This window comes from Vigna radiata, chromosome 2 (genome assembly GCF_000741045.1).
Source record: "Vigna radiata var. radiata cultivar VC1973A chromosome 2, Vradiata_ver6, whole genome shotgun sequence".
Classification (NCBI taxonomy): domain Eukaryota; kingdom Viridiplantae; phylum Streptophyta; class Magnoliopsida; order Fabales; family Fabaceae; genus Vigna; species Vigna radiata.
The window spans coordinates 14,111,414-14,125,956 of NC_028352.1; the positions used below are offsets into that span (position 1 = coordinate 14,111,414).

General features: G+C 36.2%; 1 protein-coding gene across 2 annotated transcripts; it reads right to left on the reverse strand.

The window, feature by feature from the left end:
• Positions 1 to 8,206: 8,206 nt before the first annotated feature.
• LOC106755839 lies at positions 8,207 to 11,574 on the reverse strand. Of its 2 annotated transcripts, XR_002667188.1 has the most exons (8): positions 10,962 to 11,574; positions 10,313 to 10,497; positions 10,082 to 10,236; positions 9,259 to 9,918; positions 8,912 to 9,179; positions 8,485 to 8,589; positions 8,336 to 8,384; positions 8,207 to 8,253 (listed from the first exon to the last, which is right to left on the reverse strand). XR_002667188.1 is itself a non-coding variant. In XM_014638056.2 (6 exons), the coding sequence occupies exons 2-3, from the start codon at positions 9,715 to 9,717 to the stop codon at positions 8,940 to 8,942; spliced, it is 699 nt and encodes a 232-aa protein (XP_014493542.1). In that variant the 5' UTR covers positions 9,718 to 9,918; positions 9,997 to 10,081; the 3' UTR covers positions 8,207 to 8,253; positions 8,336 to 8,384; positions 8,485 to 8,589; positions 8,912 to 8,939. The 2 variants fall into 2 exon arrangements, 1 of the variants encoding a protein (XP_014493542.1); XM_014638056.2 differs by lacking the exons at positions 10,082 to 10,236; positions 10,313 to 10,497; positions 10,962 to 11,574 and adding an exon at positions 9,997 to 10,081.
• Between the last annotated feature and the right edge of the window lie 2,969 nt (positions 11,575 to 14,543).

Sequence of the window (14,543 nt, forward strand, 5' to 3'; positions counted from 1 at the left end):
GGGTAGGACGATCAATTGCTTTTAAATTCTGCTCTATAATGTTGTATTAATTGCTAGGGGAGGCTAGGGATAGCAAGCCAGTAATTAGTATTAGGCTCTTTTCGTCGAGGGATCGGGTTAAGGGTAGGCTAAGAAAGTTGCATGACAATTAATTAATCAAACTAATAATTCAAGAGTAGATAAGAGAGAGCGGATTAGATGAAATTGTAAACCCCCAACAACTCCATTCATCCATTGTTTTCTTCTTGTCAATTGAATCATTCTCTTTTGCATGTTTATATTTTATTCACACATCCAATTAATTAATTTTTATTTTCAAGTCTTACAATTTTAATTCACGCGAACGATAAGGCCTTTCGAGTCTCTTGGGAAAACGATACTTGGTCTTACCATTTATATTACTTGAATGATTTGGTACGCTTGCCAATCCGTTAATAGTTAGAAATTGGGTTGCCTCCCAACAAGCGCTTCTTTAACGTCACTAGCTTAACCCAATAAAGCCCAATCCGGATTTCTGATGTTGGTGGTCCTCCTTCCATCATGACACCAACAATTTTCTTGTCACCAACTCTAAGGATCCTCAATCTCAAGAACTTCGTTTTCTTTGATAGTCTTGACAACCCATAACCTATTCTTGAATTTCACTGATGTGCCAGGTTTGGGTTCATCACTTTCTCATCAGGGTGTTGGTGAACCAATTCTCCTTTCTTATCTGCCTTCTTCATTCTTTGTCTTCTTCATCTACCATTGGCAATCTTCTCTACTTCCAAACCTAAAGAGAGAGGTCCTGATGATCTTCTGCTCCTAGTACAAATTTTATCCTGCATACACTAAAGAACACTACACTAGAGCACATAATTATCCCATAAATAAAAACAGTAAAAGATTTTTTTTTCTTCCTCTTTTTTTTAGAAAGATAAAGCTAGAAAGATAAAAATAGAAAGATAGAAAGATAGAAAGATAGAAATATAGAAAGATAAAAAGCTAAAAAGATAGAAAGATAGAAAGATAAAAAGATAGAAAGGTAGAAAGATAGAAAGATAAAAAATTAAAAAGAAAGAAAAAAAATGAAGAGATAAAAAGATAAAAAGATAAAAAAAAATAAAAAGATAAAAAGTCTAATCGGTTAAGAATCACTGATGAGCTGTCGCAACCCACACAAATTTGATGTGCAAATAAATGCAGTATAGCTAGGGAATGACCCCTAGATCGTCTCCCAAAGACCAATTTTGCGGTTCAAGAATCAAGTCAAACACGGAAAAGGGGGGGTTTGTGAAAGTTTGTGAATGTGGAGGAATAAAATCAAAACACAGACACAAGTAATAATTAAACACAGATTTAGAAACGGGTTCAAAGACAGAATAAAAGCAGTTGGTCATTAACTTAATTACAATGTTCCCATCACAGATAAACAAAGTAAAGTCGCTACTCAAACCTCTAATCCAACAGAGTACACCGACAAAGCGAAGGTTAATCCTATTTTCATAAAAGCGACCTAAGCGAACGCAGCGTCGATGTCAAATCTGATTTACACCATACAGTTTTGTCAACTAAGCGAAGACGTCACACCAATTGGGCAACTAAGCGTATACCCAATTGCAAGTGCAAATACAGATTTAACATTAACCAAGTCAGAGTGGCAAACACAAATTACAGTCAAGAAATCTCAAGGAAACATCACAATATAGCTAATGACCACCCAAATTAAATTAAGCTAACATGGCAACTAAAGCAACAAGACCACAAATACAAGACAACATTAAGACATTTGATACCAACACTATTACACACAACTATCTAACAAGGTTAAATTAATTTAAATGCAAGACTAAATTAGAGAAATCAAAAGCAACTAATCCTAATATGCAAATTAATTTATANNAAAAGAAATNAGNAAACACAACTTTTTTCTAGCAATTCATGTGACCAAGTGTGCACCAAATAAAGAAATTGAAAATGAAAATGGCCTAAGAAGACCTCTTGTACGTAAGCTTCATGGTTCACACCAACTTCCAAATTTGCTTTCTTCCTTCAATAAACAAATGGTTAATGATCCCTTGTCCCATGTGCCCCAAGAAAATGCTTTCTTCTACTTGTCTACAATTGAAAAACGTGCTCTCTCTCTCCATGCAAAAACAAGTTGNCGAACCACACTCCTCACCATGTAGAAAACGTCATTGCAAAACCAAAATGCCAAATGAAGATGCCTTGAATGCTTCTCCCAAGGTGCCACATGTGCAAAGTCAAAGCAAAGAAAAACAATCACAATACATCCCCTTTTTCAAAGCCACTCTCGGAAATTGCAAATGCTAGCAAAGATGACCACCAAAATTGGAAACATTCCTTCCATGAAAAGAAGCATCTCATGTTTTGGTCCAAATCGGGTAAAAATTAAGTGCACCTTTCTCTCTCCCTTCTCACCTCATTTCGTTTTTTTCTCTACCAACAAACATCATTCAGGTTTTCTTCCTTCATCTTACCAAAACCATGCTCCAAGAACCCAAGGTTCCAAATGCAAAACAATACACACACATCAAACACAAAGTTTACCTCCTTCAACCCCACTTCTAACTCTCTTCTCTTCAAATTTTTGACAAAAATAAAATGGAATTACTAAAACTCTTTCAAGAACCATCCAACACTCATTATGAAACACAATGTGCAGCTCCAAATATGTTTCCAAACATCAAAAATGAAATGCAAGAAGAAAGGGTTCAAAACTCAAAACACCAACACATCACTTAAGCTCCTTTCAACCCAAAACTCACATAGGACTCCATTTTTATCATTCAATCCAAGAAAACTTAAATAAAATAGAAAATACTACAGCAAATGGAGAGGAAAACGGAAATACAACTTCATTCAAACCAAAGACCCACCATGAAAATGCAAGAGAAACCCTTCAAGCTCATGCTTCCAACTTCAAAGAACAAGAAATAGAATGGGGAATGGGACGGTTTTGCATCACCAACAAGCAAAGATAATCAAGATTGAGGCAAGAGAAGAAGAAAAACATTGTCTTGTTCATTCCATAGCTCAAAGAAAATGAAACCCTACAAGCTTCCAAGGAGGAAGTTCATGAGACCATGCAAAGTGTGAGAATGTAAGAGCCTAGGAGAGTGTGGTCGGCTATTCCTCTCCAAATACCNTCCAAGCCTCTAAAATTGGTGGGGTCCACCTCTAAGAAACCCTAGGGTTTGGTGCCACATGTCCCACACATGGGTTTTTTACAAAAATGCCCCTAAAAGTGTCCAAAACACCTAAATCTAATTAAGGTCTTCGAGAAAACGAAATTACAACTTAATTAAAATGGAAACGACTAAATGTTGGGTCTTGAATTATCACGCCACCTTCCTTAATGCTCCAAATGATGTTTCCCAAAATTTCCCTGTAATCAAAATGCACTTAATCAGCTCAGAAAATCCAAATTAGCATAATTACGAATTTCCGACCAAATTAAGCAGAAATCAGAAAACGGGGAAATAACAAACAATTAAACACAATTCCCTGGTTTAATTAAGTGCAATAAACTAAATATAGTTCAAGAAATAACCACTCATCAATCACACAAATAGAATATTTATACCACGAGTCTCTGGCAACGGCACCAAAAACTTGTTAAGACCCCGGCAAGTGTATCGAATCGTATCAAGTAATAATAAGTGGTAAGACCAAGTATCATTTTCCCAAGAGACTCACGACACTAAACAGTTGTGCTTTTGCTTAACCAATTAAGACTATAAGAACATTATTTTGGGGTTTTTGAATGCAAAGCAATAAAAGTAAATATGCATTCAATTTGATCAATTGAGGTTAAACACAAAAGTGAATGGATGATGTTAATAATATGAGATGATATGTTGTTAGGGTTTAGATTTCACCTAATCACTCTCATGTATAAATGAATTCATCTTCTTTATTAATGTTAATGTCACTCTCTAAAACACTTAAACTCGATGTCTCGGTAAAAAAGCCTATCCTTAACTGCGAGTTCATACAATTCCTAGCATCCCTAATAATTAATTTTGAAGCACAAGATTGTATATGCAACCAAAGCTCATATTCCTATGTCTAGGCAATACTACCTTTGGGAGAATTTCCCCAACTCTAGACCTACCCATATGTGTCCATATAGATAAAATCAATAATCATGCAATTGAATGAGTTAAACAATGCAAGCATAGAGTATAGAGGAAAAATCCTAACAATTAATGAAACAAGAATCAATTCAAATACAAGAGAGTTTAGAGGTTACATCTTCCCCGATAACAAATGAGATTAGTTCTCCATCGTCATAAAGAAACTAGGTGTATAATGGAATGAAAGAAATAGAGACCCTAGAAAGAGAAGAGGAGAGCTCCCGCATCCCCAAATATGCCCCCAAATCGGTGAAAAGTGTGTTTATATTCTTAAGCCATCAAAAGATACATTCTCTAGGGTGTTTGGGTCTTTAAATAGGACATAAAAATAACAGAAAACGGGTCCAGGCCTAAAACAAATCATAAAAATCGCATAAACTGGCCCAATACTCGCTCTTGTTGACTTTTTCAGCATTATGGATGACTGGTTGACTTTTCTGGTTGACTGGTTGACTTTTATGCATTCTGGTTGTTGGAAAACAGGTTGGCTTCTTTCTTCACCAAGAGGGGGGTGAATTGGTGTTGTTTCAAAAACAAGTTCTTTTCGCAATCTTGTAAACAAAGTCTAAAGCTTTTTAAACTTTCTTGAAATGCAAGCAATCAGAATATGTATGCAGCGGAAAATACGTAGTTGGCTGCGTAAAGAATAAAGTCAACTGTAATGTAAAAGATAAGGAATAGAGAAATGCACATAGGTTTTTATACTGGTTCGGCCAACAATGCCTACATCCAGTGTCCTTCCAACCTAGGAAGCAAATTCACTATAATGGTTCTGGTTTTTACAACAAGGAATCTATAGAAGACCTTCACGTCAAAAATATAAATCTCTTCTCTGACCCAAAACCAAAATATAGGCAATAAACCAACAAGACTTGCAGCAAGAATCCCCTCTTCTGCAATCTGCCAACACCACTTTGAACAATCCTCAAAGTGCACTATCCCCTACAATCAACAGGTCAAAAACCAGCAGTCTTCACAGATGCCAAGCTGCACAATCAATTCCAGCAGTCTTCACAGGATGCCAAGCCTTCACGATCAATGACAAAACACCTTCTTGTGCAGATATTGATCAGACAATGAATGCGCAAAATAATCTCCTCTTTGAATTTCTTTTAAGAAAGATCACCATCGTCTTTTTGGAGAATTCTTGGAGCTAAGAGAAATCTGAAACAGAAATGAAATTGTCAGTTCATCAAAAGTCTTCTAAACATACTTGTGGTTAGTCTATTTATAGATTTCTGTTAGTCAGATGATTTCTCAATCAAATACGCTACTAATTCAGTCGACTGGATTATGACAGTTATAACAAACAATCAACATAGCAGGTTTCAGTCAACCAAAAACAAACCACATTGAATACAGTTGACTAAGTCACAAATGCTCAACTAACTTTCAAAAATATAGCCATTAGAGTGCAAAAGCATAACAAAATTTCAAATCAGACAACAAATACAGTCGAATGTGTAGCACACATATTCGACTTTCAACATGTAAAACCTTTTGAAATTCTTTTCTTCTCAAAATAACACATAGCACTGATTCTCAAAATCTGTACAAAGATTTTAGCATAGTTGAATCCATTAGTAATGTAGTCGACTGTACTATCACTTTGTCGCATAAGAATAAGTTCATAAAAGTGCTCGTGATTTTCAACTTTAAAACATGTGTAGTAAAACACATGAAATGATGCATAGCACATAACACATTAAAGCATGTAAACACGTTCCAGGTTTATATCAATCAATCAACACAGGAACATGTAACACAATACATAAACATGTTCAATAAATATTACAATTAATCAGCATAAGAACATGTAATACAGCAACAACATGTGCTTGTTATTAAGCAATGTGTTGTCATCATCAAAAACCAGATTGATATAGAAATTGTGTTGTCAACAATCTCAACACTGGTTACTCTATTTAATTGAATAACAAAAACGACAGTGATTGATAACAAAATAATTTTTCTACTAATATGTTTTAAGTAAACATTTTGGAAAGAAAGTTTTGTACCTTAAAAAAATTCATAAGTTACCCTTTGTTCGTTGGACTTTTATGGAAGGCTTAATTCCTTACTTCGTTCCTAAGTTAAATGTGTTTTTTCAGTTTAGTACCCAGTATTAAAAGTGTATACATTGGATCCCAAAGTTGTAAAAATTGTATCAATCTAGTTCCTTCCGTTAAATGAATAGTAACGAAGTAAACGTGACGAAAAACTCTGCATTTTTTCTTCTCTCTCCTCAACTTTTTCTCTCATCCCTCAACTTTTTCTCTCTTTTCTATATCTTTAAACACTTTTTTTTTCTCCTTTTAGAAATAAAATCACACTTATATATCATATGTCTAGCTTCCTCATATTTGTCGCTCTCTTCTCAAACTCTCTACAAATTCTTAAATTCCAAACCCTTTCACTCCTCTCTCCTTTATCCGGTGCCGGAATCTCGCTGCTCTTCAACGCTGGCTTCGCCCTCCTACCAGGTGACTCCAACACTCTCCCTGTGCCTCCCGCTTGGTCCGGCCGATTGTGAGGTTGGACCCTTTGCTCCATTGACGTCACCGACAAGTTTTCATGTGTCACCGGTGACTGTGGAACGTTAATGAAAGAATGCACCTGGCGCATACCCCGCCTCACTAATTACTCTGGTAGAGTTTGATTTTAACGGGATGTCCCACATGAACTTATACGACATCAACCTTATGGAAGGTTTCAACCTTCCGATGAGAGTGGCTCCCATGGGTGGAAAGTGTTTGGCGACGATCATGCCTTCTTCACTTGTTCTCATTATACAGTCACTTTGTATCCTACTTCCAAAAGGTAATTTTTTTATCCTTATTTTATAATAAATTTATCTTTATTTCACAAAAAGTCATGCATTTGTTGGAAACTGAGATAATTTTTATTAGCGTGAAAGAAATTTTAAACTGTATTCATTTGAAACTGAGATAATTAAAATTGATTAGTTTTTTTATTAAAATATATAAATTATTTTAATATTTTATTGGAGTGTGTTTTAACATTATTTTTTTTGTAATTTTGGTGTATTATTCCCTCTTATTTCTTTATTTTATTTCGTACACAGAATAAGACTTAGTTAAATAGCAGTTAACAATAATATTTTGTGATTTTTAGTTTGTTATTATTGAACATGTTGCTTTTCTTATAATGTAATTAAAGTTCAGTTCCATTATTACATTGATAGAATGAATCTAAATGGCCTCATCTTCCTATGTTACCTTCTTATGGAAGAGGGAGAGATGCTCCTCATGGAAGATTTAGCAGTCTAATTTTTGGAACTAATCTCATTGATTTGTAATTTCAGCACTAGTGCAAAAACGTCGGTTAATTTGGGCTTTTAACGTCATTTTTGTTCCCGACGTCTATTCCAGTGACGTAACTTTGCATCAGTCACCTAATGACGGACGTCTATATAGACGTCGGTTTTGAGCAAAACTGACGTCCAATTAGATGTCGGACGAAATAACATTAGACGTTACCATAGATGTCAGTGGTCAACAAAATAGACGTATGAACGCGCTGGATCGTTTTGTGCACTGTTACTTATTGGACGTCGCATTGTGCATTGACTGATGTCTGTGGACGTCACGTTTTTCCTTAACCGACGTCTACGAGGCAATTTTGTTTTAATAAAATTTTATTTTTCGAATATAACCACACCTGAAAATCAGAAAAATTTCCCAGAACAATTGTTTATAATAAATTATTGTTTGTTTGCGCTATAAATAAATATAATTCAATCCAAGATCAATAAAAATAATTATAAACTTAAACTAAACCTAAGTAAGTGAAAACAACAAAAATGAAGTCTTGCTCTAGTTCCACTTTTGGATAACGTAAGTTGCCCACTCTTCCCTTATCTGCCTTATCATGGCTTCGGTTAGAGCAGATGAATTGTTGAAGTTCTGCACAATTAAAAAGTATTGATTATGGTTTGATATATGTTGAAAACAATTAATTGATTTTTTGATGTTTTCAAAGTAAGGCTGATTATTACCTCATTCCACTTATCTGTAATGTCAGCTCGAATGATGGTCTTAATCCAACACATCACATAGTACCCACATTCCCATGAATCAAGTTGTTTGTTACACTAAAATGACAAAGTAAATATAGTCAAGAACTAAGATCATTGAAAAATAAAGTAAATGAATTAAAACTATAAATGAGCAAACCTTGGGATACAACACTTGTTTTAGCTGACCTCGAGATTTACCCATTACTCTATTTACATTAAAACAGAAAGTAATATTAATTTAAGTATGAAATCATTAAAAATTAAGGCCGACATGAAATTAAAAGTCATTTTTAGAGAAACACTTACCTTTGAAGCAGGACTTTCAAGTCATCTTTAATCTTCTTATGCAGCAAACATAAGAAGACAACTGTATTTTTTTTGGGAACGAGGACTACCAGTTGCCAGTGAGTCCTGTTCGGAACATCATAAATAGTTAGTAAACTAATTAAGTAAACTTTAATTACCTTTTACATAAAACAAGGCATACTCGTCAATGTATGGCACAAGGTATACGTCTTTGTTTGACTCAGACATCCACGTTTCCAAATAATTTTGTTTTACTTCATCTGTGTTACCACAACGTTGGATGGTCTGAGGTTCAACAAATCCGTAAACGGAAGACCGACCTTGGTCTACAATGATTGAGTCCAGGTACCCATAACAACAAAGTTAAGATATTACAAAGTAGGCATCTTAATTAAAATAATATGGTACAAAAAATTAACTGTCTTACATGCACCAGAGTTGAATAACAGAAATATTCAACCACATGTTGCCCGAAATGATCTCCGATACATCATTGAATGTGATATATAATGGCAAGTGGGGGGGAGACCAAATACTCTTAAATCCCAGTATATTTCTACTGATCCTTTGGTAAACCTGGGACATCTTGCCATTAGTTTTGATATGGGATCATCCTCCGCTTCAGCCATGTCATCACCATCATCAGCATCAGGTATTGGTTCCTCATTCATCGGCTGCTTTTGAGGACGTGTGAACTGAAGATAACATTTTCAAAGTTATTAACAATTATTCTGAAATTATAATATTAAATAGCCAATGATACAAATATTATACCTGTTGTGTCCCAATGTGTGTGACAATCAATGCTCTAGGCCAAGCTAAAACAGTTCCTACGGCCTCTCCCACAAATTGAATTTCTGGAGTGGGTACAGGCACCTGAGCCTGGGGATCCCGAACCTCGTCAATCATGACACGCACGTGCTCGGGTGCTATGGGAACACCATGAATAGTGACTCCTCCCTCAACTACTCGTCCAACAGCCATAATGCGTGCGGGATCCCCTTCAACCAACATGTCATACTGACCACTGTAGCTAGTAGGTTCAGCAGCAGAGCACGATCCTTTGGTGCTGGCAGGAGGGGGTGTGGGAGTTTCAGTTGGCACACCTAGGGTGCCCTGCGTCATGGACTGTAGCTTCTCCTCAAGCGCTCTTTGTATTTGTTTTTGTTCTTGTAGTTGCTCATTGAATCGCTGCTCCATTTGACGAAATATTTCTTCCCACTGACGATCCATCTCCCTCAATGCCTCCTGACTCGTTCCTTGTGGGATTTGAGTTGTTTTTTGCACAGGGCCAAAGTACTGACGAAGACCAATGGACCCAGGAACTGCACGTACACGTCCTGGGTGCTCCGGTTTTCCAATGGTCGTTGTTAATATGTCCTCCTTACCTTGGGGAGTAAATGTTCCCTGCGTCTGCTGCTCAACCAACTCATCCTGCACATTAAAAATGTTACGTTACTTAAATTGCAAGATATGAATAAAATACAATAAACTAATGTTTAAAATTTGAACTTAGAATTCTCTGTGAGATTGCTACGGCTGAGGCTGATTCATGTTCCCATCAGATTTGGTACGAGCAGCCTTCCACATCTCGTACCTTATTGGTGGAGGTGCTAGGTCTGGGGACTCAAGCCCCAACTCATCCGCTTGACTCTTCTTAAGTTTCTCCTCCAGTTTCGCATAACCACCTCGTGATAACACGTGTGGTGCATCATTTAGCCTTTGCCTTTCTTGGGCAGCTAACCTTATACCCTGTAAAACAATTTTTATGCATAACTATATAGTAATAAAAACNAAGATTGAAGACGTTGTTGGTTAAGAGAAATACCTTCCATTCCTCAGTCTCTCTACTTTTACGAAATTGAATCCATTCTTTTTATGTGAATGAATATTCCTTAGATGGATTCTCATGTTGTCTGTCTCCAAATACACACAGACATGTTAGCCTTGTCTTGAAATCTCTCCACATCTTACATGTCTGTGTTAAGATTTTCCTCCTCATCTGAACTGTGTCTGGAGATGAAAAAAAGGCTCTAAATGAAGCAATCAAACACACCAATCAATGAGAAAAACTCTCGGCCAAGCACACCAAACAGCAACCAATTTTTTTGTTGATTTTATTTTGATACAGCAAACAGCACTTGGTAAAATGTCTCGGCCAAGCCACTTTAATGAAGAAAATGTGTTTGATTGGAAGCACAATTGTAATNGTTTATAGCCTCTATTTATACAGAACAAATAAGCAAGGTTCACACGCTTAAATCCAATGATGATTAAGCTCAATTCAGCACACAAACATGGAGATGTAAAAAATACTCTTAGCTATGCAATTTCAGAAAATTACTCTAGAAAACTCCTAAAGAGGAACAAACATATGACTCAATTCAAAGCTAATAAGCAAGAAAAGACACATACAATCCAGCCAAGACAAGAAATTAAAGCTGGAACAACAAACAAAATGGAATAAGGACACCTACTTGTTGAAGACCTCCAATAGCATAGTTGCTGTTTGAAGAAATGTCTACTTGCACAAGGCTCTGGACAGCCATGGTTCAGCCCCTCCAAGCATTGATTTGAAGTCTTTAATCCTTGCTTAAGAGTGTTGGGAGGGTGTAGCAACGTCCAGTGAGTAATTCCAGCCACAACAAACTCCAAACAGCCAACAACAAAGCAAAACAGTGGAATATTAATTCAACAGCAGAATACTGGATGAACACAGTGGAGAAAACATTTTACTGGGAACAGCACATAACGAATTTTAACAAAGTAAAAATTGTACATGAAACTACACATCCAGACGAAACTTTTAAAAAAAATTTCACTCAATTTGGATAAGAAATGAGTTCAAACGAAATCATACAAGTTGACACAAAAAATAACGCTGATGCTGGGCGGAATAAAATTGGCTGAGCGAAAATGATTAAAATAAGCTATTCTACTCTAGCATGCAATTCCTAAGAAGATAAAAAACCTAAGGCTCATGATACCACATGATGGGGAAGTGCATACCTAGAGAGAATATTCTAAATGACATTTAAGAGAATGGAAAAGAAATTAAAATTGGAAAAGATTAGAGAAGGGAAACTTAGGAAATGAAGATGCGCCACTTGAACAAGCTTCCAAGATAAGCATCATGAAAGAGGACCGCCACTTGCTTGAGCAAGATAAGGCCTGCCCAAATTTGGGACTTTAGAGACAGAATTCTATCTCAAAGAAGAATGCAAGATTGCAATTCAACTCAAATTTCATTCAATGCAAAGGTGTGTACAAAGAAGAACCCCTAGGTTGCTTATATAGCTTTCGGAATGACTTTGGTGAAGAGTTTCAAGAGATGTGGGACTTGGAAGGCTCCAAGTTCTGTCCAGCAGCAGCTGCAACGTCCCTAGATGCATGGGAGTCCCACATTGCTTAATTCTCTCATTCCAAAAGGGTTTATAAGCTTCCTAGTTCTCCTAGAGTTCAAAAACTAACACTAGCTATGCTATCTAGCACTAATGCCTAGGACCCTATTTCCTCTCCTATTCTTTTTAAGACAAGCCATGGAAAGTCCCACATTGCTTGTTCTTAAAGAGAACGAAGAGTTTATAAGCGTTTATTCACAAGAACTAAGAGAAAGAAATCAAAGAGGCAAATACACGCCTATGAAACCTACACTATTCTTTTTAATTCTTTTTGTCACTCTAAAAGCTCTTCATTGTTGCCCCATCTATGATCATATCATACATGTTGTCTCAAGAATATCAAGACATTCTTCATCATCAAAACCGTGCATGTTTTCCCTTCCAAAACCACTGACCATTTTTCATTCGCTGGATCGCTGACGTAGAATATTTTCCTTGCTTGACTTGCCATAATAAATGGTTCATCAGTGAAACTCATCTTTGTCAGATCTACCAATGTGAAACCAAAGTCATCTGTAATGATTCTAGAATTTATATCAACCGATTTACACTTGAAAACAGGGACTCTAAACCTGACATAATCCACCTCCCATATTTCTTGTATTACTCCAAAATAATTAATTGATGCAGTGATGGGATTTTTGTCTTTAGAACTACAAAAGTGCACTGACTCATCTTTTAGTGTAACCCCACTATTTTGAACTCTACTTTTATCATCTTCTTCCTTTGTCTGAAAAGAAATATTGTTAATATAGTACCCACCATATTTAATGACTTCTGTGTTCGGCCCTCGAGATAGCCTCAATAGAGTTTCAGAAACATTTGGAGTCGCATAAATCTTTTTCTTAAACCATGGTAAGAAGGTTTTGACATGTTCATTAAGCTGCCATTTTTCGCTCATTCTTGGGTGTATTGCTTTTATTTCATTAACGTGTTAAGAAATGTAAGGAATAACATCATCAGTGTTGTTTAAGATGTACAAATGAGCTTGATCAACTTCTTCTCTACTCACACGTTGAATCCTCACACCACGACACTTACCTTCACATCTTCCTTCATTTATGCTCCCAGGTAGACCGACTGATTCACAACTTGGCATGTAAGCTAAACAAAATCCAATGGCTTCTTCTGTAATGTATCGCTGTATGATTGAAGCTTCTGGTCTATACTGATTTTTGACATATCCCTTTAAGATTTTCATGTATCTTTCAACAAGATACATCCACCTTAGGTAAATTGACCCACATATTCGAATTTCTCGGACTAGATGAACAATCAAATGAACCATGATATCAAAAAAAGGTGGAAAATACATATCCAATTCACATAGTAGTGTTATTCGTTCATTTTCCAATTGATCTAAACATCGAGGGTCAACAACTTTCTTGCAAATGGCATTAAAAAACAAACACAGACGTGTCAGAATACCCCTAACAGAAGGAGGTAATATGNCTCNAATAACAACCGGTAACAATTGTTGCATCAATATATGACAATCATGAGACTTTAAACCAACTAACTTCAGCTCTTGCACAGAAACAAGATTACTAATATTAGAAGAATAACCTTGTGGAACCTTTACACTTCTTAAAGACTTACAAAAACTTTTTTTTTCTTTTTTAGAAAGAGTATGACAGGCTGGGGGCAAATAAGTGCGTCTACCTATTGCCTGTGCATGTAACTCTGTTCGAATTCCCATGTCAGCCAAATCTTGTCTTGCTTTTATCTCATCTTTGGTCTTCCCTTTCACGTTTAATAAAGTTCCGATGACACTGTCACAAACATTTTTTTCAACGTGCATCACATCAATACAATGTCGAACATCAAGTATAGACCAATATGGAAGATTAAAAAATATTGATCGTTTCTTCCAAACATTTTTTGCATAGGTACATTTATGATGTTTTCCAAATACAATGTTAATGTTTTTGACTTCGTTATACACCTCTTCACCATTGCGGGGTCTGCACACAACCTCATCCTCGACACTTCCATTNNATGCTTTTTTCAATCTACGATAAGGGTGATTGCGAGGAAGGAATTTNNGATGTCTTGTATAAACTGTCTTCTGACCATGCTTCAATTGAAGGTAACTAGTGTTTTCTTCACAAATCGGACATGCAAAATGTCCTTTAACACTATAACCTCTCAAGTTTCCATAGGCTGGGAAATCATTTATAGTCCAAAACAACATTGCACGCAAACGGATCTTCTCTTCAACATCTGAATCAAACACTTCGACACCTTCTTCCCACAACAATTTCAAATAATCAATTAAAGGTTTCAAGTAAACCTCAATGTCATTGTCAGGTTGTTTAGGACCAGATATCATCATTGACAACATGACATATTTTCTCTTCATGCACAACAATGGAGAAAGATTGTATATCATCAACATAACTGGCCATGAACTGTGTTTGCTACTTAAATTCCCGTACGGACTCACACCATCAGTTGCAAGTGCAAGTCTTAAGTTTCTTGGATCTACACCAAATTCTGGAAATGTTTCATCAATCTTCTTCCACTGTGGTGAGTCTGCTGGGTTTCGAAGAAGATTATCGCACTTTCTTCCTAAAATGTGCCATTTAAGGTTCTTTGCATCCTCCTTAATAGAGAACATACGTTTGAACCTAGGTATTATAGGCAAATACCACATGA

What these genes read in the sequence shown, in the direction of transcription:
- LOC106755839 (XM_014638056.2), bottom strand. Translation starts at nt 9,717, where the DNA reads ATGGATCGTCAGTGGGAAGAAATATTTCGTCAAATGGAGCAGCGATTC. An exon ending in CACACATTGGGACACAACAG is followed by an intron (nt 9,180 to 9,258) that starts GTATAATATTTG and finishes TGTTATCTTCAG; the next exon opens with TTCACACGTCCTCAAAAGCA.